The sequence below is a fragment of the Marmota monax genome, unplaced genomic scaffold (assembly GCF_021218885.2).
Source record: "Marmota monax isolate L192 unplaced genomic scaffold, Marmota_monax_Labrador192_F-V1.1 WCK01_AAM20220418_F8-fsc00237, whole genome shotgun sequence".
In the NCBI taxonomy this organism is placed as follows: domain Eukaryota; kingdom Metazoa; phylum Chordata; class Mammalia; order Rodentia; family Sciuridae; genus Marmota; species Marmota monax.
The window spans coordinates 478,398-501,825 of record NW_026694627.1 but is presented as its reverse complement, the minus strand read 5'-3'; the positions used below and the strand labels follow the sequence as shown (position 1 = coordinate 501,825).

The following is a 23,428-nucleotide window of genomic DNA, read 5'->3' as shown; positions in this document are numbered from 1 at the left end:
CAGGCGGTGCAGCGGACAGCCCCGGCGGCGGGGCGGGGGGAGTTATATTGCGGGGTCCTTCCTCCCTCACCCTGGTTCCTCTCGGAGCGGAGACGGCAAATGGCGGACTTCGATACCTACGACGATCGGGCCTACAGCAGCTTCGGCGGCGGCAGAGGGTGAGGCGGGCGTGCGCGGGTGTTGCTGGGCGCGGGGGCCGGGCCGCGTCGGGGGTCCCGGGGCGGTGGTCTCGCTGCGCTCGCCTGGGCCGGCGGGAGGCCGCGGCCGACCGGGCCCGCGGAGGCCTGGAGCAGCGCCCGGAGGGCCGGGGCCTGGAAATGGCGCGCTCGGGGCCGGGGCTTGGCGGTTGGCGCCGGGGTCTTGCTCGAGGGGCAGCGCCCTCCTGCTGCCCCGGCGCTGGTGCGGGCTGTGCTCAGGCCGCACTGCCGGCCGCGGCGACCCTGAGCCCGGGCCCGAGCACCGCTGGCAGCCCCATCCCCCGCTGGAGGGCGGGCGCGGGGCTCGGTTGCAGCGCGGGTGCGGGCCGCGGCCTGCCCGGTTCGGCCGACCTCCCGGGCTCGTTCCGCCCGCCGCCGGGGCCCCGGCCCTTGCAGAGGAGGCCGGCAGGCCGGGGGAGGTCGGAGGCCGCGAGAGGGGCGATGCCCCCGGGGGCAGCACGGGGGTCGCTTCGTGGCGGGCGGCCCAAGGAGGGAGACCAACGAAAACAAGTGCATCACAGCGGTGTCTGTGACGGCGGTTCTCCGACCGGAGCGCCGTATTGACAGCTGCCACGTGCTTGCTGGTGGAAATTTTTATTTCTCCCTAGTTTTCTCGTTCTGACCTGGAGACGGAGTCGCGTGTAGCCTCGTTACGATTCTGGTCCAATGCAGAAGGCTACATTTAATTGAGGCGCCGTCGTTGAAAGGAAAATGTTTGGTGAATCGAAAGCTCATGGTGTTTAATTCAAGGAAATCACCCTGTTTTTTTTTTTGTTTTTTTTTTTAATTTCAAATTGCCGCATACAGAATTTAGAAGATAGGCTGTAAACACCTTGCTGTTGGTCAAGGACACACTTGGTCTTTGTGTCCTTTTACAGAAAGGATTACTTTCCCAGAATAGCACCACAATAGTACCTACTGAGGTGTCCAGTCTCCCAGGTTGCTGTCCAGAAAGTATCTTTGTTTGGTGAAGAATGATCACTTTTAATACCTTGGTTTGGGAATGGTTCAAACAAAGGCTTCTTTGGGTGCCGGAGTGAACCCAGTGTGGTGACAAGCATGGAAGCTGGGATAGGTGTGGAGCCACCTGTATTTCAAAGAATATTTTATTTGCTAATAAAAAGGAAATAAATGTTGGATGACGTAAAATTAGCGCCTTTGGGGTAGTTTTCTAGACATTAAATTTGGACTTTGGTCGTCTTGAAATTTTAATAGCGAGGTCTTTTTTCTAGTTTCAAAAGACATCCAGAAGTTCCAAGAAAAAAGAATAGTTCAATTTAAGGCAGGTCCAAGGAGGTTTTAGTTGAATTGGGACCACATTAGCTGGTCATATTATACTGAGCCTAGAGATTTATTTATTTAAAATATGCCTTTGTTGGATATGCTAGTTCTTTGGTGACAGTGAGGTGTTCAAGATGAATGCATGTCAAACTTTGATAGTTGAAGGAGACTTGAACAACCCAAAGTAGAAAGTGATCAAAATGAATTTTATTAAGATGCGTTTCATTTCCAATACCAGCAGCCATGTGAAAATGGCAGCTATTTGCCCACCTGTGCTCCTAAAGCTAAAATGAGCCACTCTAGAAAGTGCCATGCATCTTGTAAGCTTCCTACTGGAAAGTCCTTTACTACATCTGTATCTGCTGTGTCTGACCTTGGAATTGTTCACTTGGCTTCATAGTGATGTAAAAGTCCATAGGAAGTTTTGCTTAGTTTCTTTTGGGGGTGGGGTGGTACTGAGGTTGAACCCAGAGGTGCTCAACCATTGAGCCATATCCTAGCCATTTTTTATTTTGAAACAGGGTTTTGTTAAGTTGGCTTGAGGCCTCAATGAGTTGCCCAGGCTGGCCTGGAACTTTGGATCTTCCTCCCACAGCCTCATGATTGCTGGGATTACAGGCATACACCACCATGCCTGGCCTTGGCTGAGTTTCTTAAAAGTAGTTTTTAAAACCTGTTGTTGGGTTTGTGTGCCCAATTTATACATGAGCGGACTTCTAGTTATTCTCTGAAATTTAGCAACATAGTTGACCACATATTCTTCAATGGTCATCTGAGTTGCCTTAGATTGAGTAATAATACATCTCTGCTCTAAATCGCTTAGATCACAGGTAAAAGGAATAGCAGGCTTGTAATGAATAGTTATGATCTGAAATCCTGGTTTTGAGTTAGGTGGTCCATATAAGCTTGGTGTTTGTTTGTTTGTTTGTTGTAGATGGACACAATGCCTTTATTTTGTTTTATTTTTATTGATTGCTGGGGATTGACCAGTACCTCATCCATGCCAGGCAAGTGCTCTACCACTGAGCCACAACCCCCCACACACACATAAGCTTGTTTTGCAGTTGTGTTTGATAGCCAGTGCAGTTGTAGGGAGGTGATATTTACCCCAAGCCTCAACAGACATGTCCTCAGCAGCCAAAGAGAGAACCAGAGACAGCATTGTTGTTCAACAAGCAAATCAAAAAAAAAAAACCAAAATGCCAAGTTATCAAGAGTGAATTGTATCAGATCTTGAATAGACATTGTTTTGCACTTTGCTAAATTGTCTTTGTGAGGTTCCAGTTTTCACTTGCCATTGATAAAGTACAGAGAAATCCTGATTTTTACATTCCAAATGTCAACAAAGTCTTATGAGCACTTAACTGAACACCATCAATCCTGAAGCAAAGGTTGGAACCCAGAGGTAGCAAGAAATGAGAATGTACCTGCTAAAATGTGGTAAAGGTACAAATTCAAGTTTTCTTGAAGTTGAATGTGGTGGCACATACCCATAGTCCCAGATACTCATACTGAGGTGGGAGGATTGCTGGAACCTAGGAGTTCAAAACCAATGTGGTGAACATAGTAAAACATAGTAAAAAGTATTTCTTTGAGGTTTCAGTTAGGGAACTAGAATTCTAGCCTTTTGGTACTGGGGATTGAACTCAGGGGCACCACTGAGCCATACCCCAGCCCGATTTTGTATTTTATTTAGAGACAGAGTCTCACTGAGTTGCTTAGCGCCTCCTTTTTGCTGAGGCTGGTTTTGAACTCCCAATCCTCCTGTCTCAGCCTCCTGAGACACTGGGATTTCAGGCATGCCCCACCATGCCCACTGAATTCTAGCCTTTTAAGTTGAGGGACTATCAGGACAACTTACCTAGAGGTCCTGGTGAAGAAGGGTATTTTTAGAAGTCATGTCGGTGGAGAAAATTTCAAAAAAAAAAAAAAAAACAAGTACAGCTAACTTAATGGAAGTATTGGACATTATGGGTCATTAAGCCCTTTCAAAAATCAAGCAAGGGTGCCTAGCACATGTGAGGCAGTGGGTTCAATCTTCAGCACCACATAAAAATAAATAAGGATATTGTTCCCATCTGCAACTAAAAAAAATATTTTAAAAAAATCAAGCAAGCACTCACTCTGAGGCCACAGCATGCAAAGGCAGGGAGCGCTGCCCCCAAACCCTAGGTGAGCTGGGTGCTGGAGCCTGATCTTGGCCATCTGACACCCCTCCCCCACAATGGCACTGAACCCAGGGCCTTGTACATGCTCCTTGTTCTGTAAGCACTTTACCACTGAGCTACACCCCCAGCCCTCTAACCATTAAGTACTTTTTTTTGTGGGGGGTTGCCGGGGAGAGATTGCGCATGCTAGGCAAGCACTCTACCACTGAGCTTCATCCCCAGTTCTAAGTTTTTTTATTGTGGTAAAATATACATAGCATCAAATTAACATTTCAACCATTTTAGGTGTACAGTTCAGTAGTATTAAATTGATTCACAATGCAGTGTGCCTGCCCCGCCCTCCATCTTCCTGACTTCACCTGGTAAAGCTAAAACCCTGTACCCATAAACAGTAATTCCTCACTTCCCCTTCCCCAAGGCTCTCACAGCCACTATTCTACTTTCTGTCTCTAAGTATATTTTAAGACTTAAAATGGGAAGGAAAGCAGCATGTAAAAACTATTGTTATTTCTACTGATGCTGCCTGTTTGAGGGGTGGGGCCCAAACACAGGATCTTTAAGCAGGCATTCTGCCACTGAGCTTTACCTCCAGCTGGGTTTTTTTTTTTTTTTTAATAATTTGTTTACTCTTTGACCTACTAGACACTATTGTATACCATGCATATAGAAACTTGGCTTGTCCCCTATTCTGTCCCCTGCCTGAAGCATAGGAGATGTTTATCGAGTGTTTGTTGAATGAATGATTGGCTTTTTTTTTTTTTTAATCAAAAATGGGGCTGGGGCTCAGTGACAGAGCACTTGCCTTGCATAGGTGAGGCACTGGGTTCGATTCACAGTACCACATACACACACAAATAAATAAAGGCCCATCAACAACTAATTTAAAAAAAATCAAAACTTTCTCTTCCCCTATTCTTATAATAATTTTTTTAATTTGATATATTTTTAAAAATTGTTCTTTTTAGATATACATGACAGTAGAGTGTATCGTGACATTAAACCTATATGGAGCATACCTTATTCTAATTATGATTTCATTCTTGTGGTCTGTTGGGTTTTGTTGGCAGTAGGGACTGAACCTGGGATGCTCTACTCCTCCCCCCCACCGCCACCTTTTTTTTTTTTTTTTTTTAAGGCATGGTCTCACTGAGTGGCTGAGGCTGGACTTGAACTTGAGATCCTCCTGGTTCAGCCTCCTGAGTGGCTGCATCACAGGCATGCACCGCTGTGGCACCTGGCACAGCTGTTTTGTTTGTTCAGTGTATTGTGTGTCTGTGTTGTCATCCCCTCCTCCTGGATGTCCCTTCCATGAACACTTGAATTCCACCCATTTTGTTCACTACCAAGTCCCTGAGCTGTGTGCAGGCCTGTGACGGAGCCAAGCGCAAAGCCATGTTAGAGGAAGGAGAGTGCATTAAACTGACTGAGAGTGGTACAGGAGGCCTCCATGGGACTGGAAGGAAGGGAACTAAAAAGACTAAGAAGGAAGGGTGGAAAGGCTCATTCTTAATTCCTGTTTACTGTCATGGCAAGTTGTTGGGTTTGCTGTCATCCTTCACCCATTGCTCCATGGTGCCTCCAATGGGACATGTCCCATTGCTCCATTGCAAACCCTTATCCTCTCTGAAAAGTGCCACCAGAAATAGGGGTTTCACCAGGAGCACTCTGTAAGTCTACTCTGGCAAAGCCCTGGTGTAGCATGTGCAGGCCGCGTGCGCAGGAGCTCGCTCCTGCCCTGCTCCCAGCCTTGTTTTCCCCCATGAGGTGGAGACTTGGTGCGGGGCTGTGGGAAGCGCAGTGAGAGGTGTCCGAAGCGCGGCCTGGGGTCTGGTGCATCAGAGGTGCTACACAGTTGGTAGCCTTGGTTTTCTCACTTTGTTTTGTGGTACTGGTGACTAAACCTGGAGCCTTGCTGATTTCTCGGTTTTTTAATGGTGTTTCTCTGCTCTTTGGGTAAGTAGGAGTGAGAAAAGTTATCTTGACTGAAAGGAGCTTTTATTTTCTTGGGCATATTTCTAAAGCCAGGTAAGAGAAGCTGTTTTTGAAGGCATAAAACATTTTCTTTATCACCAGAGTAACTCAGTATTATAAATGAGTACTTAGTGGTTATAAATAATTGTCATATAAATGCTTCTGTGGTTTCTAGAAACTTCGTATGTTATGAAATTATTCACCTTACTGTTCTGGGAAGATTTCACAATTTCAAGGAGTGTTCCCAGGAGCTTGGAACATACAAAGCAGAGTGTTTGAATGAGTGTCAGATGGCCAAGATCAGGCTCCAGCACCCAGCTCACTTAGGGTCTGGGGGCAGCGCTCCCTGGGCCTTTGCACTCTGTGGCCTAGAGTGAGTGCTTGCTTGATTTTTTAAAAAATAATATATATATATTTTTAATTGCAGATGGACACATTACCTCTGTTTATTCCATTAAGTTGCCTGTACTTGATTTTTAGAAATTTTCTCCATGTCATAATTTTTTAAAATATCCAAAAATATCCGTCTTCATCAGGACCTCTAGGTGAGTTGTCCTGATAGTCCCTTGACAACATGGTGCCTCTGGTTGAGGAGGACCAGCATAGATGGAGACTAAAAGTCTCCCTTTGCAAACTGTTCTGTGATTCATGTGGAGCTGGTCACATCTAGGGGCCTTTTAATGATCCCACTTAGTCTAGAGGAGGCAGCTGGCTTCTCACATCTGCTTTTGTCTCCATCTTTGTGTTACCTGGGTTGATACAAGAAGGATGAATAGCTTACCTCAAACAGATGGAGTTGGGAAAGGTGGGAGTATTGTAATACCTTTTGATATTCCTATTTGATACTACACCAAAACTCAAGTGCTGGTTTTTGTGAAGGTTGTTGCAGTGTGAAATCTGAAACCTCAATAAACTTTTCATACTGTTACACGAAAATCTATCCTTCTGTCTTGTGCTTTGAATAGAGAGGCAATGTGTGTGTGCTTTTGTAACATCCATTTAGGATTTGGAAACTGTAGTTTGGCTGAGTTCTGCAGATCTTCCAAATGTTGACACATTTCATTATACAGTATCAAAAAACACGCTTATTAATTAGCATTACTCTTGGGTTCCTCAGGAAAGGCTTTGAACAGGGAAGGCTATGGAGCCAATTACAGGAAGTATAAAATTATATTTTTTGCTTGAAAGCTTGAATTTTGTCTTCAGCAACAAATAGTGTTATTTTTCCTGAAAGTTACAGACTATTTTCAAGAAGTCTGCCCAAATTCTAATGGCCATGCATGCCCAGTGTGGGAAGCATCTTATGACATTAGAAAACCAGAGCCTGTAGCATGGCATGGGTCTGGAAAGGTCATCCAGCAAGGAAAGGCTCAGCAGCTCAGTAGAAAACAACCTTTTAAATGAGAAGTCTTCTTAAACTGGCTCCATGGCACAAAGCTGTAATCCCAGCGGCTTGGGAGACTGAGGCAGGAGGATGGTAAGTTAAAAGCCAGCCTCAGCGACTTAGCAAGGTGCTAAGCAACTCAGTGAGACCCTGTCTCTAATACAGAAAAGGGCTGGGGATGTGACTCAGTGGTTAAGCACCCCGGGGTTCAATACCCCCATCCAAAAAAAAAAAAAAAACGAAGTCTTAGCAGCTTTTAACATCTAGCAAATTTAAGAGTCTGGCTTAAGTATAAGAAAACCAGGGCTGTGATTGTGGCTCGGTGGCAGAGCGCTTGCCTTGCATGTATGAGGCACTGGGATCCATTCTCAGCACCACATAAAAATAAACAAAAATATTAATGTGTTCATGTATAACAAAATATTTTTTAAAAGTATTTTAAAAGAAAACCATTGCTATGGAGGCAGATTTTAGAGCAAAAGAATTACATCTCAATGCTTTTTTAGAGATTGCAAATAGAATTGCTAGTTGGCTTGAGGGTGATGCTCAGCAGTAGAATGCATGGTTAGCCTGTGCAAGTCCCTGGGTTCAGTTGCCAGCACTGCCAAAATAGAGCGAGCGAGAGAGAATTATTACTTGCATTAAATAGAGGGACATTAGTGAGATCTGGATTAGGCTGAAAGTTTTTAGTTGATTATTTTCCTAACATGTAAAATAACTGAACATTTTCATATATAAGCAAAGGTAGAAACTACTAGCATATGGAAAACCCCCTCCCCCCCATGGCTGTTACCTAGTGTGTTTTTTCTCCAGTACTGAGGATTGAACCTAGAGTCACTCTACCATGATACATTTCCAGCCCTTATTTTTTGCATTGAGACAGGCTAAGTTGCTGAGACTGGCCTTGAATTTGTGGTCCTCCTGCTTCAGCCTCCTGAACTGCTGGGATTACAAGTATGCACCACTGTACCTAGCTACACTTGCCTTTTGGGGGGTACTTGGGATTGAACCTAGGGGCTCTTAGCCATTAGCCACGTCCCCAGCCCTTTTTTTTTTTTTTTTTTTTTTACTTTTTATTTTGAGACAGGGTCTTGCTAAGTTGCTTAGGACCTCCGCCTCTCAAATCAGAAGTCTCCTGTATTCATTGTCCATCCAAATCAAGGCCTTCAAACTGCTTTGTGTCCTGTACATAAGGTGATTGAGTGGGTCATTTGGTTTTGTTTGTTAATGAAATAGATTAGAAAATATAGTGCTTTATAATAAAAGTTAGAATTATTAGACATTACTTTTTTGGTTTTGTTTAGTTAACATGCATACATTTATATACACATGCATTCGTGAAGTCATGATGTTGGTGTCAAAATTTTTTGAGAAACATGGATTTAAATTACCAATTGGCAATGTAGTGTAAGTGTGCGTAACCTTCTTCTGGGTTTTATTTTTTTCTTCCAAATGAGAATACCCATGAGGGACTGAAGTAATTTTCAATCCTGAAATAGCTTGTAGTTCTCTGACCTTTTATTCCTTCCTTTCCTGGAAAGTACTCATCACGGTAAGGCACTGGAGGCAGCAGTGAGCCCTACAGTTCCTGTCTGTGGGGAGCAGCAATGATCTGCTGGTTAGAATTGCTTGGTTTCCCCCACAGCTTTGTGCATCTTATAGATGTGGTTGGGTTATTGAGATCACATTCACTGAGTTCCGAAGAGCAAAGTTCTGGAGTATAAGGACCATGGAGAAATTCACTGTGGGCACTACCTGGCCCTCTGTGCTTTCTAGAATCCTTCAGAGGCTCCGTGCCCGGCCTGTAATTAATCCCAGTTATCAAGATAACGGGATTTAATTTTGAAGGCTGATGGAAGGCCTTGGAGAATGCTTATTCTTAGCCAGGGGCCATCTACTAGGGGAGAAATTACTGTCTTGATTTTTTTGTTTGTTTGTTTATACCTTTATTTTATTTGTTTTTATGTGGTGCCAGGGAACAAACCCAGTGTCCAGTGCCCCACGCATGCCAGGCAAGCGCTGTACCACTGAGCCACAATCCCGGCTCCTTGTTTTGATTTTTTGTTTGTTTGTTTTGAGACAAGGTCTTGCTAAGCTGCCCAGACCAGCCTGAACTTGGCAATCCTCCTATGTCAGCCTCCCAAGTCTCTGGTATTATAGACATTTGCCACTGTGCCTGGCTGAAAAAATTTACCTTTTTTTTTTTTAACCCAGGGGTGCTTTACCACTGAGCCACATCCCCAGCCCTTTTTGGTTTTTTTATTTAGAGCCAGGGCAGGGTCTCACTAAGTTGCTTCAGGCCTGGCTAACTTGCTGAGGCTGACTTTGAACCTGTAATCCTCCTGTCTCAGCCTCCCAGCCGCTGGGATTACAGGCATGCATTGTGCTACCACACCCAGCCAAAAATCTGCCTTTAAATGGCATTAGGCAGTTTTTAAAGACCATTCTGGATGGAATTGGAAAAGGGGTAAAAATTAAGGATATCTGAATGAATTAAATTTTAGTTAATAATAATTATCAGTATTATTTTGATGATGTGACCAGTGTGCCATACTAAGGTAAATGGTAATAGTATGTAGAATAAGTTGTTTGCTGTATAATGAGGGTTTAACTGGTAGGAGTTTGGCCTTGTTTTTTTTTTAATTGTCCAAAACCCAGTAATCACATGTTTTGACTGTCGTCTGCTTTTCTTCTTCCTGCCTCCTTCCCTCTCTCTCTTACCTTTTTAAAGCCTATGCTGAGGTTTGTTGCTTGCTTGAGTTTTGCTCTTACAAAGGCAGTCTTGCCCCTGGGCTCGGTGGTGCACTGTTATCCCACTGACTTGCGAGGCTGAAGTAGGAGGCCAGCCTGGGAAACTTAGACTGAAATGAAAATTAAAATCAATGCAGCTCAGAGGCCCAGTGCCCCTGGTTCAGTTCCCAGCATCACCAATAATGAGTGAGTGCAGTCTGACCGAGTGCATGTCGGCTCCAGCATCGTGCCCCCTGCCAGACTTCCACTCTGAGCGCTGGCCATGGAAGACCAGAGGGTAAGCCCTAGTGAAGCTCTCACTGACCACTTGTAGGTGTAGCGGGCGAGCTGTCCTTTTCCAGATACACAGAGGTGGTGACTCTTCTCCCATCTGGTCTCTTGGCATTTTCATTTTAGTGTTTGAGAGTGACAGCAGGGTATGGTGGTGCACACCTGTCATCTCAGTGACTCAGGCTGAGGCAGGAGGATACAAGTTCGAGGCCAGCCTCAGCAATTTAGTGAGACTGTCTCAAAATAGAAAGGTCTGGGGATATAACTCAGTGATAGAGTGCCCCAGGGTCCAGTCCCCAGCACAGGGGCGGGGGGGACAGCAGGGCTGAAATTCTGTGCGGTTTACAGGGCACCTAGAAAGCTTTATAAAGTGCTTTCCCAGAAGTAACTTGGCGGGACCCTTCTGTTCTCACTGTGTTGCGGTGTGGAAGTTGGCGCACCTGATTTTCCACTTCGTCTGCTTGCTGGGCCCAGCGCTGGCCCCACAGCCTCCGCTCTTCTCTCACTGGTCTCCTTTTCCCTTTACATCTGGTGCCCTCCACTCTGTTGTGGGTGTGCGTTCAGGTGCCTGCTGCTGTTCGGTGGCTGTGTGTTCCAACTCCATCTCCTCCACCCTGGAGCGCCTGTGCCCACTGCTGTCACCTGCACTCTGCAGTCCTTTGTGGGGGTGTGGTTTCTCCTGTGCAGATGCCTGGCCCATGCAGGCTCCCTCGGCAGGAACTGCACTTGGGTGTGGGCTGGCTTACGGTCTACTCTCCCCTTCATAGCCATTTTGGTCGATTTGAGTTTGGATGGCTGAAGGTTGGATTTCCTGAGTTACTGAGGGTATAACTTGCTACTAACATTGTATCATTGATCAATAAACTGTCCCCAAGAAACAGCAGTGAGCAGGGCACCTTGTCGCATACTATAATCCCAGCAGCCAAGGTGACTGAAGTAGGAGGATGGCAAGTTTGAAGCCAACTTCAGCAAAAAAAAGTGGGGGAAGGGCTAGGAATGTGGCTCATTGGTTAAGTGCCCCAAGGTTCAGTCCCCAGTACCAAAAACAAAGGAAAAGGAAAAAAAGAAAGAAACAGCAATGATCACAGTGCCTGTGGCAGCAGGTAGAGCCTAGGCATGGGTTCTGAACGGGGCAGTGTGGGTTTGGCTGGGACCTGTACCTTACTGATGTTTTCTATTTGCCCTGCCCCTCCACGGGCCTTTGCTCAGACTGTGGAGCCTCAAGCATGTTCAGGCTGCCTGTGAACGCTTTAGAATTGTTATTGGCTTTTATATAGCCACAGTATTTATGATGTAATTTATGGTCAGTTAAACTTTATAAAATTAAGATTTTTTTTTTTTTAAAGAAAGAGTGAGAGAGAGAGAATTTTTTAATATTTATTTTTTAGTTCTCGGCAGACACATCTTTGTTTGTATGTGGTGCTGAGGATCGAACCCGGGCCGTACGCATGCCAGGCGAGCGCGCTACCACTTGAGCCACATCCCCAGCCCTAAAATTAAGATTTCAAGTATTCATAAAATAACAGACAAGAAAACTGAGGCATAGAAGTGATTTGGTGGAGACCCTACCCAGAGCCCACAATGTGCCAAGTGAGGCTGTTCCTCCTTTGGGCTGATGTACCCTAAGGACTCGCTGTGCACTTTTACGTGACACTACTTATTTGTCTAGGTCACATCCCCTCCCTGCCAACTTGAGTCTTGGGTCTGAGGCAGCTCTGAGTTTCCTGGCCTCCCATCGTGCTCACCTTGCTCTGTGGGGTCTGCTGGCCTCGTCTGTCTGGAGTGCCGGCACAGGGCAGGTGCTTCATAGTCAGCAAAGGTAAACCCTGCCCAGGCGGTGCCAACCCTGAAGCCCTGGCCTCTCACAGATGAGAGCTGGGCCTGACTGATGCCCTGGGGAGCTGGCTGTATCAAGCAGGTGACAATTGGGACTACTTTGGGACTTAAAGAAAAACTGCCACTGGCAGTTTGATGAGGCTAGGGTGACTTGATTGTGGTGGTGGTGGCTTGGTCGATGTGCTCCAGAGAGTCACGTCACCAGTTAGGAACTTCGAGATGTCCCCCTGATGTTCAGACAGCTCTTCAACACTGCCTGCCTCCACTCGGCCGCGCTGCCTCCTGCTGTCCGTGTGTGGGTGCCGTCATTGTTCTGGTGGCATTCTTCACCCAGGCGCAGTGGTCAAGTCTGATCTGGCCTTCCCGGCCTGTGTCCACCCTCTGAGGGTCTCACTGCGAACGTTTCATGCGCCCTCCAGCAGGCCTCCCTGCGCCAGGTTTCCATCTCCCCCAGACACTAGGCACTGCTGAGATGCCCCTGGAGTGGCTCCTGTGGGCCCCAGCCCCTCTGCCCCGTAGCGATTTTATCATCTCTACAGTCCTTAAACCTTTGTAGCCTTTCGCCTTTTGCATATCTATATCCAGGAGCACCCCTTCACCTGCAGTTTTGCTTCCCACAATTTGTTATAGTCTAAAAATATTAAATCAGAAATTTCAGAAATACATGGTGCTTTAAATGTGAGCTGTTCTGAGAGGCTGCCCTGGACATGAGTCATCCCCCGCCCAGCACAGCTGCTGCACACGCCGCCCACACCACAGCATCATGGTTACACCATCCTCCTGACATGTCATCACAAGGTCAGCAGTCCACCGCTGTTTCTTGGTGCCTGTGTCACCTCGCCACATAGACAGTGTACCAGCTCACATCCCCAGGAAAAACAAGGGGCAGTGCAGGAAGACAGTGGAGAGAAAGATCACATTGACGTGGCTTTATTGTGGTATGTTGTTACAGTTGGCCTAGTGGTGGGGGATAATCTCGGGGTGCCTTACCTACAAGTTGAGCAGTATCATAGGGGTGTGCGAGAGGAAGGTGTGTGTATTGGGTTTCCTTCTAACCTTTTTCAGGCATCCACAGGCACTCTTGGAACATAACCCCCACAGTTAAGGGGTGACTCCTGCATACACACAAACATGCCTGTATGAGTACCTGTGTGGTTATAAATGTTTTTTGTGTGCTAATCAGTTGTGAGCTGCTTAAGTCCAAGAGAATATTTTCTTTTTGGATATTTAATAAGTGTTGAATAAATAAACTCAAAAGTGTTTTTATTAGTACTCATCCTCCACTGGGACCATATTACAGATGTTTGTGCCTTGTCTTATAGTCATTGTCCAGTTCTGTTTTGTTCTTTGGTAGCATTGGGAATTAAACTTCGGACTTTTGCTTAGGACCTTGCTAAGTTGCTGAGGCTGACCTTGAACTTGCGCTACTCCTGCCTCGGCCTCCTGAGTTGCTTGGCTTACACGTGTGCACCACCAGGATAGGCTGGAGATATCTTGACTTTGTCTTGTTAAAGATGTAGAATTTCCTTCCTAGTATTTCTAGCAGCATGTGGATAAAAGATAAAGTTGCTTTCCAAGACTGGTATTGATCTTCTGTTGGGAAGGAACTCCTTCTTGTTTTAAATGTCTCTTGAAAAAAAAAATTTTTTTTAATTTTAAGATGTGCTGTGAAACATTCCCAAGTCTCACCTGTGCTAGGCAAGCGCTCTACCACTGAGTCCCAACCTCTGCCCAAAAAAACCTTTTAATTCCCCCTCTGGAGTTTCCTGAGTTTTGAATGCTTTTGAGTCTGTAGTAAGGCTGAGAAAGTGATAGAGCGGACATTGGCAGGGGTCATCAGCTGGCATCTCGCCACTCGAGCCTCATTAGTGCACGTGATGCATGCACACTTGTGAAAGTGGACTCTAGCTGTCTTGACGCTTGCTGGCCCCTGAGCCTCTCTCAAGCAGGGACACTGCCCGGAGGCAGCGCCATTATCACTCCTAACAACCTAACATCGTAGCAGACCTCATGCAAGTTTCTCTGCCTGCTTTCATTCATAGCTCTGTGTATCAGGACCCAAAGCCCACACATAGTAGTAGCTGTCATGTGTCATTCAGCCCTCTGCCTTTTTTGTCCTCTGTTACTGACACATTTGAAGATCTGTGCCAAAATACGGAGCAAGTGATGTTTATCCCACCGTGATGATACTCAATTGTGGTGATGGCTGATGTGACTGATGCTTCCATTTGAGAAGGACCCCCCATCCCCGCCTCAAATTAATAGCACTGTATGGACCAGTGGTTGGAGGTCATGTGAGTGTCTTGTTCTCCCCAAGCCATTTTACTGTTTGGTGTCCCCGAGGAGCCCTCCCCGGTTGGTTGCTGTGTTGGTGGTTAGGGCCGGGGTTTCTAATTGTGGTTTCTTACGCGTTTACTACCTGATGTTCTTCAATGTGAAAAGCTTCTGTTTGTTCAAATAGACTTTATCTCTAGAGCACTTCTAGGTTCACAGAAAATGGAGTTCCTGTGTGCCCCTGCCCCTAGAGCACAGCTCCCCACTGCCACCACATCTTGCCATGGTGGGAGCATTTTCTGTGAGTGTGTGTCCTTATCACCAAAGTCCCACAGTTGACACGAGGGCTCACTTTGGCTTTGTACCTTCTGTGGATTTGGACAATGTATAATGACCTCATTTTTTAATTACACATAACAAGCAGGGTCGCAGGTGATTGCTGCTATACACGTGTGCACTGCCAGGGAGCATGTGAAGCATCATGTATTTGTCATTGACCACTCAAGGTCTGTGTTAATCTTAAGAAACAAATTTTGCAAATAAAGCTGAGAAGTTGAAGGACCAACTCCTCAGGTGGTAAGACTAGTGTCAGGAATTGGGGTTTCAACCAGCACACTGAAGAATCGGCAACTTGCTGAGGGCCAACCGGGGTTCACTGGGTTGGCAGGACACCGTTATTTGAGGACCTGGAGAAGTAGGCGTGGAACACAGTATAGCCCTGGCTGTGGAGGAAAATAGCGTGTCCTCAGTGTTGCCCCTCAGCTTCAGTAGTCCCTCCTCCAGATGCACAGTGTTTGCTCTGGACGGTTGGCTTCTGTATTTCCTAGTGCTGTCACGGGAAGAAGGGCATTGGTGCAGATGTTAGGATGTGAACATTTTGTAGATGCAGATTGCAAGGGACTGGGGGAGAGCTCCTTGTTTTATGAAGATGCACTGTTTGGATCTGCTTATCCAGAAGTGCACATTTATTTATATTCCATGTTTCTGTCCTCAAAATCAGGCACCTTTTTGATAAGTCTATTTATAATATTCTCTAAAATGTTCAATTCTGATTGCATATTAGAGTGGAGTGTTGGTCTAGGCTGCTGGCATGTGGCTTAACTGAGTGGAAGGCGGCCTGGCCTGGCCTGCTCCTTTTGGGGACAGGCTCATGGCAGACTCATCCTGTCTGTTTCTCCTCCTAGGTCCCGTGGCAGTTCTGGTGGCCATGGTTCCCGTAGCCAGAAGGAGCTGCCCACAGAGCCCCCCTACACAGCCTATGTAGGAAATCTACCTTTTAATACAGTTCAGGGCGACATAGATGCTATCTTCAAGGATCTCAGCATAAGGAGTGTACGGCTAGTCAGAGACAAAGACACAGACAAATTTAAAGGTGAGTTTGGGAGGTCTTTATTATTTATCAATGGGGGTGGTCAGTGAAGATGTGTTAGTGAACCAGAACACCCCACTCGCCTGGTCCAGGGAGCTGAAGGGAGCATCGCTCTTGACTTCACAGTTCCTCAATTGCACTGTGGAAAACCTGTTTTCCACTTGATCCAGTTTGTAGAAGTATGTGGCTCACTCCCAGATGGGTCTGTCTGACGGGAGAGCAGGCCCATCTCTGCCCAGGAAAGAACTGGGGAGCTGAATCTGAGGATTTTGAACACATTTTTCATGGAGACTAACTCTCAGTTTCTTGGCCCTTTTCCTATAATCCAGTTATAAAACCCTCAAGGTAATGTGTCTGGGGAGGGCTGCTGGTTTCAGATGAAGTTGATGTCTGCAGACTGGCTCCCTAAGGTGTTTGTGTAGAGATGTGTCCTGCCTCTCCAGGTTTCCTGGAGGGAAGTGTGCCCAGCCTAAGTGCATAGTGCCAGGTATGAAGACATTGGGCCCACACTGTGCATCATGGAAAGTGCAGTGTGACTTATGATCAGGAGCAGGATAGGAAGAGCAAAGGGCTCATGGGTCAGAGTGGTCTTGGGAAGCCACGAGTAGCATATGATCAAACTGTCAGTTGAGCTTGGAAAAGTAAGTCCCACCCAGCTTACCCACTGAGACATGATAGTCATTCAGACTGGGGTAAAAACTGTGCGTGGACCCAGTCGCACTCTGTGTGGCGTGGGTCTTGGAGTTTGTCTCGGAATATTGTCATGGCCTCTGTGAGCCGGGTGTGGTTTCCTCCATTGCTTTCTGTATTGGATCCACTCGGGGGAGAGAAATGGGGGGAGCCTTTGAGTGTGGGCAGGATGCTCTTGACACGGGCCACAAAGGGGAGAAAACTGGGCTCGGCCTTCAAAGTTCTGCCTTCCTGTGGAAGTGTCGTCCCTACCTGGGGTGAGGGTTCTCTGGGGAGGTGTGCAGGTGCAGTGTGAGCATGTGGCCCAGGGGTGCTGAGCCCAGATTTACACTCCAGACATCAGGGAGGGGCAGTATTAGAGTCACGTCAGTCACCTGTGCTTGGGCTTAAGCGGCAGGTAGCTTTGTTGCCAGGGATGCATTTTTTGGCATTGTGAAACAAACTTTATACCCAGGTAGAAAGTTAATGGGCACCTCGAACCTCTCCTGCAGAGCACTCTAGGTATTAATTTAAATCTATGAAATCTGATCCCAATTACAGTATATTAAATGAAGTCTTCCAGAAGTTGAATGGCTCTGCGGTAACCCGAGAATGGTTTGCCGTTGTAGTTAGAACATTCCGGGAATCTCTGCTCAGACACACGGCTGCCATTTCAGTGCCTGTTAGGTTGGCATTTTCTAACTAACAGTATATAATGGAGAGGGAGGAATGTCCAGGTTCCATTTCTTGGAAATGAAATACCCTCTTTCAGAGTCTGCTTAGCTGCTCTCACCTTGATGCCACAAAACTGGTCATTGTGATGGAGGGAAATGGGACCGGTGGGGGGATAGCAGATACCTAGTCCAGAATTCCCTGAAGAAGGCGGGGCTTCTTTTCTCTTCCAGGATTCTGCTATGTAGAATTCGATGAAGTGGACTCTCTGAAGGAAGCCCTCACGTACGACGGCGCAGTGAGTGCCCTGGGTCCCCTGGGTCGCGCGAGCAGCGGGGACTTGTCTTCTTGCTGATACTTACACTATTTTCCCCTTATCATTAGCTGTTGGGTGATCGGTCACTTCGTGTGGACATTGCAGAAGGCAGAAAACAAGATAAAGGTGGCTTTGGATTCAGGAAAGGTGGACCAGATGACAGAGGTGATTGGTTCTTCTGAGACTGAACGTGATGCTTGCTGTGTGCCCAGCAGTTGCAGCTCCTGACCGCAGGACGCTGTCTCCTAGGCTGATAGGTCCTCGTGAGCTTTAAGACCGAGCGCCAAGTCTCAGGAGTAGCGGCTCCTGCGAGCCTGGGGTTCTCTGTTGGCAGCAGGACTCTTAAGTGGTTCCATTGCACCTCCCAGCTCAGGGGTTGTACGTCTTCCAGATAAGTTTTCCATGTTTGTGCAGCAAGGTAATGAAACAACCTCAATTTTATCTTTTTTGTGTATCCTCAGGAATGGGTGGCTCTCGAGAATCTAGAGGTGGCTGGGATTCCCGGGATGACTTCAATTCCGGTATCAGTATTTAAAGCCTCACGCTTCCCCTTCCCAGCAGCCTCTGCTGCTGTGCTCCCCACAGTGGCTGGGCCTAGCTCCCTTCACAGACAGGACCTTCCTGAAAGGCACACAGGCAGCAGTGAGCCTCCCTGTCCCTGGGAGCAGAGCTGAGAGTCCAAGTGGAGGGCAGGCCAGGCCCGTGCCCCTGCCGCATGCCCACCTGTGCCTGGTCAGCATGGCCCTGGGTCTCTGCCATTGGCAGTCTTCGTCTGCTCAGGCACTGACCCGGGGAAGCTCCTCGCTGGGTTTGTGCATGGCACGAAGAGGAGTACAGTTGCTTCTAGAAATAACATAGTTAGAGGTTCTGGAAAGTGGAAGAAAGCCTCAGAACTGTGGTTCCTGGTGGCTCTTCAGATGGCGGAAGGGAGTCTGGAGGTCTGTGTTTTCCTCACAGGGCGTGTGGCTGCCGTCCCTTGTGCAGACATCTGCCCTAAACATTCCCACCCACCTAGGGAGCCAGTGGTGGCTGAGCTCAGGAGGGCGTTGCCTGTGGAAGGGTGACCTCCCTCCCTGGGACTTGACTTCATGTGGACCTCTGGTTCTGTAATTGTGGAGGACAGCACAGATATGATGAGAACATTCGTAGTGGAGGAGGGTGGACAGGAGAGCAGGCCTGTTTTCTTTCCCACAAACTTGAGTTGTGCTCTGCACACCCCGCTGTGCAGCGTGGGAACCCCAGCCCCTTCCCCAGCCTCCCCTCACCTACATGGAGCTTAATAGTCCCAAGCAGGGGAGGGACTGTGGGCAGCTGTCGTCTGAGTCTGGGAAGTTTTGAAACTCACTTCCAGCACTGCTTGAGCTAAACAGATAACGACATGTTTGTTGAGTAACTTAGTTCTTGAAAATCCTGTATAGCCAGTCAGAAATGAGCTTATTCATAAAAGTACAGTATCATCCAGTAAGTCTGTAATTTTATGTATAAGCTGGTCTCTGACTGAAGCACGCAACAGAAGTCTCCTCAGAGCCAGCCCAGCGCAGGGTCAGTGGCCCCGAGACCTGCTGAAACAGCACCGTGGGCCCAGCACTCCAGGGGGACTAGCTCTTCCCTGCGAGCTTGGCGTGGCCCTGATGCCCAGGCAGGGATGCAGTCGGAGCCACTGCTTCACCACTGGCACTGTGAGCCTCAAGTGCGGTGACATCTAAAACCCGGCGGGAGCGCTAAAGGGAGTCGTGGCTAATTTGATGCTTTATACTTTACTTGCAAAATAGATCTTTTTTACTCTAATAGAATTATGCTTTTTTAAAAAATGACATGTGCTCTTGTACTTTTCTAAAAGCCACATGAAAATTAGCAATACAAAAAAGAACAGCAAAGATAGGTGTAGGGCTGGGAGCACAGAGCACAGGCGTCCCATGTGCCTGGCCCTGCGTCTCCTCACTGGCACACAACCGCTGGGACCAAGCATGAGCCGGTGTGCTCAGCTAGGGAGACCACTCCAGGTTTTCATGGATGGTGTTTTTCCTAGAAATCCATCAGCATACTTGATTAAAGATGCTTCCTGGGGCCAAGCCTTGCCTTCCTTCCTGTGTAATTTTCCTAAGGGACTTTGAAGTGAGGCCTGGTATTAGTAGATGCTGATTTTGTTACGCTGCTGTGCTTTGTCACACCCCTGGACAGAGTAGCTGTTGATTTGCCTCATTGAGGTAGGTATGAACCCATCACTGGAAGCAACACTTTTTTGGGAGGGCGGGTACTGGGGATTGAACTCGGGCACCCAACCACGGAGCCCCAGCCCCAGCCCTATTTTGTATTTTATGTAGAGATAGGGTCTCACTGAGTTGCTTAGCACCTCGCTTTTTGCTGAGGCTGACTTTGAAATGGCTATCCTCCTGCCTCAGCCTCCCACCCACTGGGATTACAGGTGTGCGCCACCATGCCCGGCAGAGCAACACATTTTCAAATTTCATATTAAAAGGGTATAACTTGCACACACACATGGAAAAGTTGGGTTAATTGAGGGAGGGTGGGGTTAAGCATGTGATATTGATTAGTCTTGGATTGGGGGTTTTGGTTTGGTTTAGTTTTTCTGCAGTGCTGGGGATCCGAACCCAGTGCCTTGTGCATGCTGGACAACTGCTCTGCCATTGTGCCACCTCCAGGCCTCCGAGGAAGCTTAATCAGATAATATGGTCCTACGAACTTCATAAAGACCTGAACGCTTGACTATAAGCATCCAAGTGTGTTTTCTCCACAGCCCTGTTCCTGTTCCTGTTGTTTCAAATCTATTTAGAATTGTCTTCATCACACATTTTGTTAATTTACGTTGTGCAACTCAGTCTCTGAACTGGATTTTAGATAACTCAATCTATTTCCAAAATCCATGCCACCCTTAAAGAACAGAAAGGCTGGACTGTGCAGATGGTTGGGTCTTGTTGGTTAAGATGGCTGTGTTCTATAAGCCACTGGGTCACTGAAACAGCCCGGACCGAACCAGGACTCCTTCCATAAGTGCAGGGTTGGGTCCCCTGAGCCTCGGTCCCTGCGTCCTAGGCAGTGCCCAGCCTTGTCTCTGTGTGCTCTGTTCAGAGCACTCGACCATGTAGCATTGCTGCACTCATCGCACCAGAGCTCTGTCACACCTGTGGTATCCAAACCTGAATGGCCTGTCTGAAGCCCATCGTGGCCTCCCTGCCCCTGGGACACTAGGCAGTGCTGCACTGCTTGGGCTGTTTTAAACCTTGAGATCACCACTTCCACTTTATTCTTTATTTTGAAACAGGGTCTCACCAAATTGCTGAGGCTGGTTTTAAACTTGTGGTTCTCCTGCCTCAACCTCCCCGGTCGATGGGATCACAGGCGTGCATCACCATGCCCTCCAAGTGCTGCCAGTTTGATTTGGGGATAGACATAAATTCTAGCAAATTAATCTGGATAGCGAGAATTGTTCGTATGTAGAATATGTCGGGGGCCTTAAAAATGAGTTCCTTAGAACACTGAGCTGCAGCCCCCACTCACTCAGGTATGAAGGGAGGATACTGACAAGCACCAGGGGAGGGGCTCCAATGCCCCTCGGAGTGAGGAGCCTCCTCGGATGGCCTTTCCTTACTACCACACAGGTGCTTTCCTTCTAGAACAGTCCACGCCATATTGTAGCAGAAATAGGGAAATGGGATGGATCATCCAGAGACTTAGTATTTTTGTCTTCGTGTATGATTTTTGTGTCCTAAAGCATTTAGCTTTTAAATTTTGGGTTTGTCTTTTTAAATAACTACAAACCAGACCAAGACCTGCTGTAGTCTCATGCTATTTTTCTACTTTTCTTTCAGACTGAGAATTTAAAGAGCTCATTTTATTCTCTGTGAGTCTGGGTCTTGTTTTATTTTAAGTCTCTTAACTTGTCATTTGTACTTGTTTTCAATATTCTTTATTTTGGAAAATCTTCAAATACTGGACAAACCAATGAATCAGACATTAGAGTCTGTTCGCGCACACTGTACACCTGCCCTCGAGGCAGCAGTGTGACGTCACTCGTGTCCTGTCTCTCCTCAGGCTTCAGGGATGACTTCTTAGGAAGCAGGGGAGGCAGTCGCCCTGGTGACCGGCGAGCTGGCCCTCCGATGGGAAGCCGCTTCAGAGATGGCCCTCCCCTCCGCGGGTCCAACATGGACTTCAGAGAACCAACAGAAGGTACGACGAGCCGTCTGCATGCACACCGACTGTCTTCACGCAGTTGTTGCCTGGGTCACCCTTTTGTCCTAAATAGTGCGTTTGCCTCCCGTAGACTGTCTGGCGACAGAATTCAGTTCTGTACAGAGGCTGTCAATTTTGGGAGACGGGCTGGGTGGCTGAGCACGCACCCGGAGGTGGGATGGAGCCCATTCTGCATAAACCACCTCTTCTCTCCCCCAGAGGAAAGAGCACAGAGACCGCGACTCCAGCTCAAACCTCGGACAGTGGCAACGCCCCTCAATCAAGTAGCCAATCCCAACTCCGCCATCTTCGGGGGAGCCAGGCCCAGAGAGGAAGTCGTTCACAAGGAGCAAGAATGAGCTCACGGTTGGGAGGGAATGGGGGTGTGGGGGAGTTAGAGCAAGACCACAGCCTGGTGGCCCTGGACCGGCCGCCCTGCAGTCACCATTCCTGCGCCTGACATTGTCCTCCTTTCTTACAACGGAAACACAGAGCTTGTGACTGCATGTCAGCTGTTAACAAGTGGTTTTTAGTACATTCTTGGCTTCGCTCTGTCTCTAGTGCCTGTTAGGTGCTTCTTCTCCCCGTCCTTTCCTCCTCGTTCTCCTCTGTCCTCCCCCCTTGCTCCTTGTTCTCCGTACAGCACGCGGGGTCTGCGGGGTGACGCAGCGCCGTGTGGGAGCCTCGGCCAAGGGGCTGCTCCGCTGTCCCCTCACTTCCTCGTTTTACTTTGGCACTGGCCAGACTCCAGGTGTTCCCTTGGTTTTTCTCAGTGCTTCTCCTGCCCTGCATGCTGAGTTCTGTTGCTGTGGCTTCCAGAAGCAGCCGAGGTGCAGCAGCTCCACCAGCCGCATCTCAGTTTGTATCGATCTGTGATCAGTAGACAAAATTGACCCTTGTTTTAAAACAAGGAAAAACACCTGTCGATCCCTGCAGGTTGCTTCCTGCTGCTATTTAGAGGGGTCCCTGACAGCGCCCCCCCTGGAGGACTGTCTGGGCCAAATGGGCTCATCTCCGGAAGCCTTGGAGGGAGGAATAGCGGGCGTCGGGCAGGCACACAGTGACCAGCAGTACTGTGCTCCGGGTTCTGCTGCCGCTCTTCCAGGAGTGTCCAGAGTCCTCCCTCCACCCCCAGGTGCTTGAGGCTCTGGGCTCTACTGGGTGTAGTGCTGACAGCTCGGCTGCACTGCTCCCTCCAGGCGGGGGCGCCATGGGGCTGAGGGGTGGTGCTGGCCAGTGCGGCCAGGCCAACGCAGCTCCTCCTGTCCCCCTGTCGTCTGTGCTGTGCATCCCCTCGTGTCTCTGTTCCCCAGCACAAGCAACACAGAGGCTGCTTCCCACTCCCCCATGAATTCGCCGTGAAAGTGGGCCTAGAGCCCGGCCAGCACTTGACTGTTTCACTTGATGAATTGAAAGTCTTACATGCAGAGCTGTCAAGAGCCGCCGCGTCTTTGGTTGGCTACACATGTCTGGGTGTGTTCTCATCTGTGGGACAGTCTGTTGCTCCTGGGTACAGTGTTCAGCCCTCCCCTGGGGGTGTGGCATTAGGCAGTGGCATTTATGCTTGAACACCACTGTGTGAGCAGGTGGGATACTAGTTAGCTCCTCGAGCCCTAGGGAAGAGAGGCCAGGACTGCTGGGGGCCAAGGGGCAGCCCGGCCTGCTCACGTGGTGTGCTTTGGTGGCAGTTCCTGGCTAGCTGTCATCCTGGCTCCTTGTACCCATGACCAGGTCTCAGCAATTTACAGAACTCTCTCTCCTACCTTCCGCCTGTCATCCTCTCCGCTTCTGAGATAAGAACCATTTGTGTAACACAGTACTTACCTTAAGAAAGACATGCATTGTGCGGTTGTACCAACCTGATGCTCTCAGATGACCTACTTACATCCTCAGTGTGGAAAAGATAAAAGAAGAAAGCAAACTCATTAATGGGCAGTCCAGTTGACTTTTAAATGTAAGAAAAGAGTGGAATTCCAAACACTTAACACATTCAGTTATATGACAGAAAGTAAATCTATGGATATGGTATTTTGTGAATGATCTTTTAAATAAAAGAAAACCTTACGTAATATTTAA

At 47.9% G+C, this 23,428-nt stretch overlaps 1 protein-coding gene across 2 annotated transcripts; it reads left to right on the top strand.

Moving 5' to 3' along the window:
* On the top strand, window positions 1-23,428 carry Eif4h (eukaryotic translation initiation factor 4H). 2 transcript variants are annotated; one of them, XM_046422774.2, is made up of 7 exons: window positions 1-158; window positions 15,317-15,504; window positions 17,076-17,140; window positions 17,227-17,323; window positions 17,620-17,679; window positions 21,212-21,349; window positions 21,572-23,428. In XM_046422774.2, the coding sequence occupies exons 1-7, from the start codon at window positions 100-102 to the stop codon at window positions 21,709-21,711; spliced, it is 747 nt and encodes a 248-aa protein (XP_046278730.1). In that variant the 5' UTR covers window positions 1-99; the 3' UTR covers window positions 21,712-23,428. The 2 variants fall into 2 exon arrangements, with proteins under 2 accessions (XP_046278730.1, XP_046278731.1); XM_046422775.2 differs by lacking the exon at window positions 17,620-17,679.

Excerpts from the sequence above, each read along its gene's own strand:
- Eif4h (XM_046422774.2), top strand. The coding sequence starts at position 100 with ATGGCGGACTTCGATACCTACGACGATCGGGCCTACAGCAGCTTCGGC. Across the intron at positions 17,141-17,226 it reads CCCTCACGTACGACGGCGCA|CTGTTGGGTGATCGGTCACT; the intron begins GTGAGTGCCCTG and ends CCTTATCATTAG. Across the intron at positions 21,350-21,571 it reads CTTCAGAGAACCAACAGAAG|AGGAAAGAGCACAGAGACCG; the intron begins GTACGACGAGCC and ends TCTCTCCCCCAG.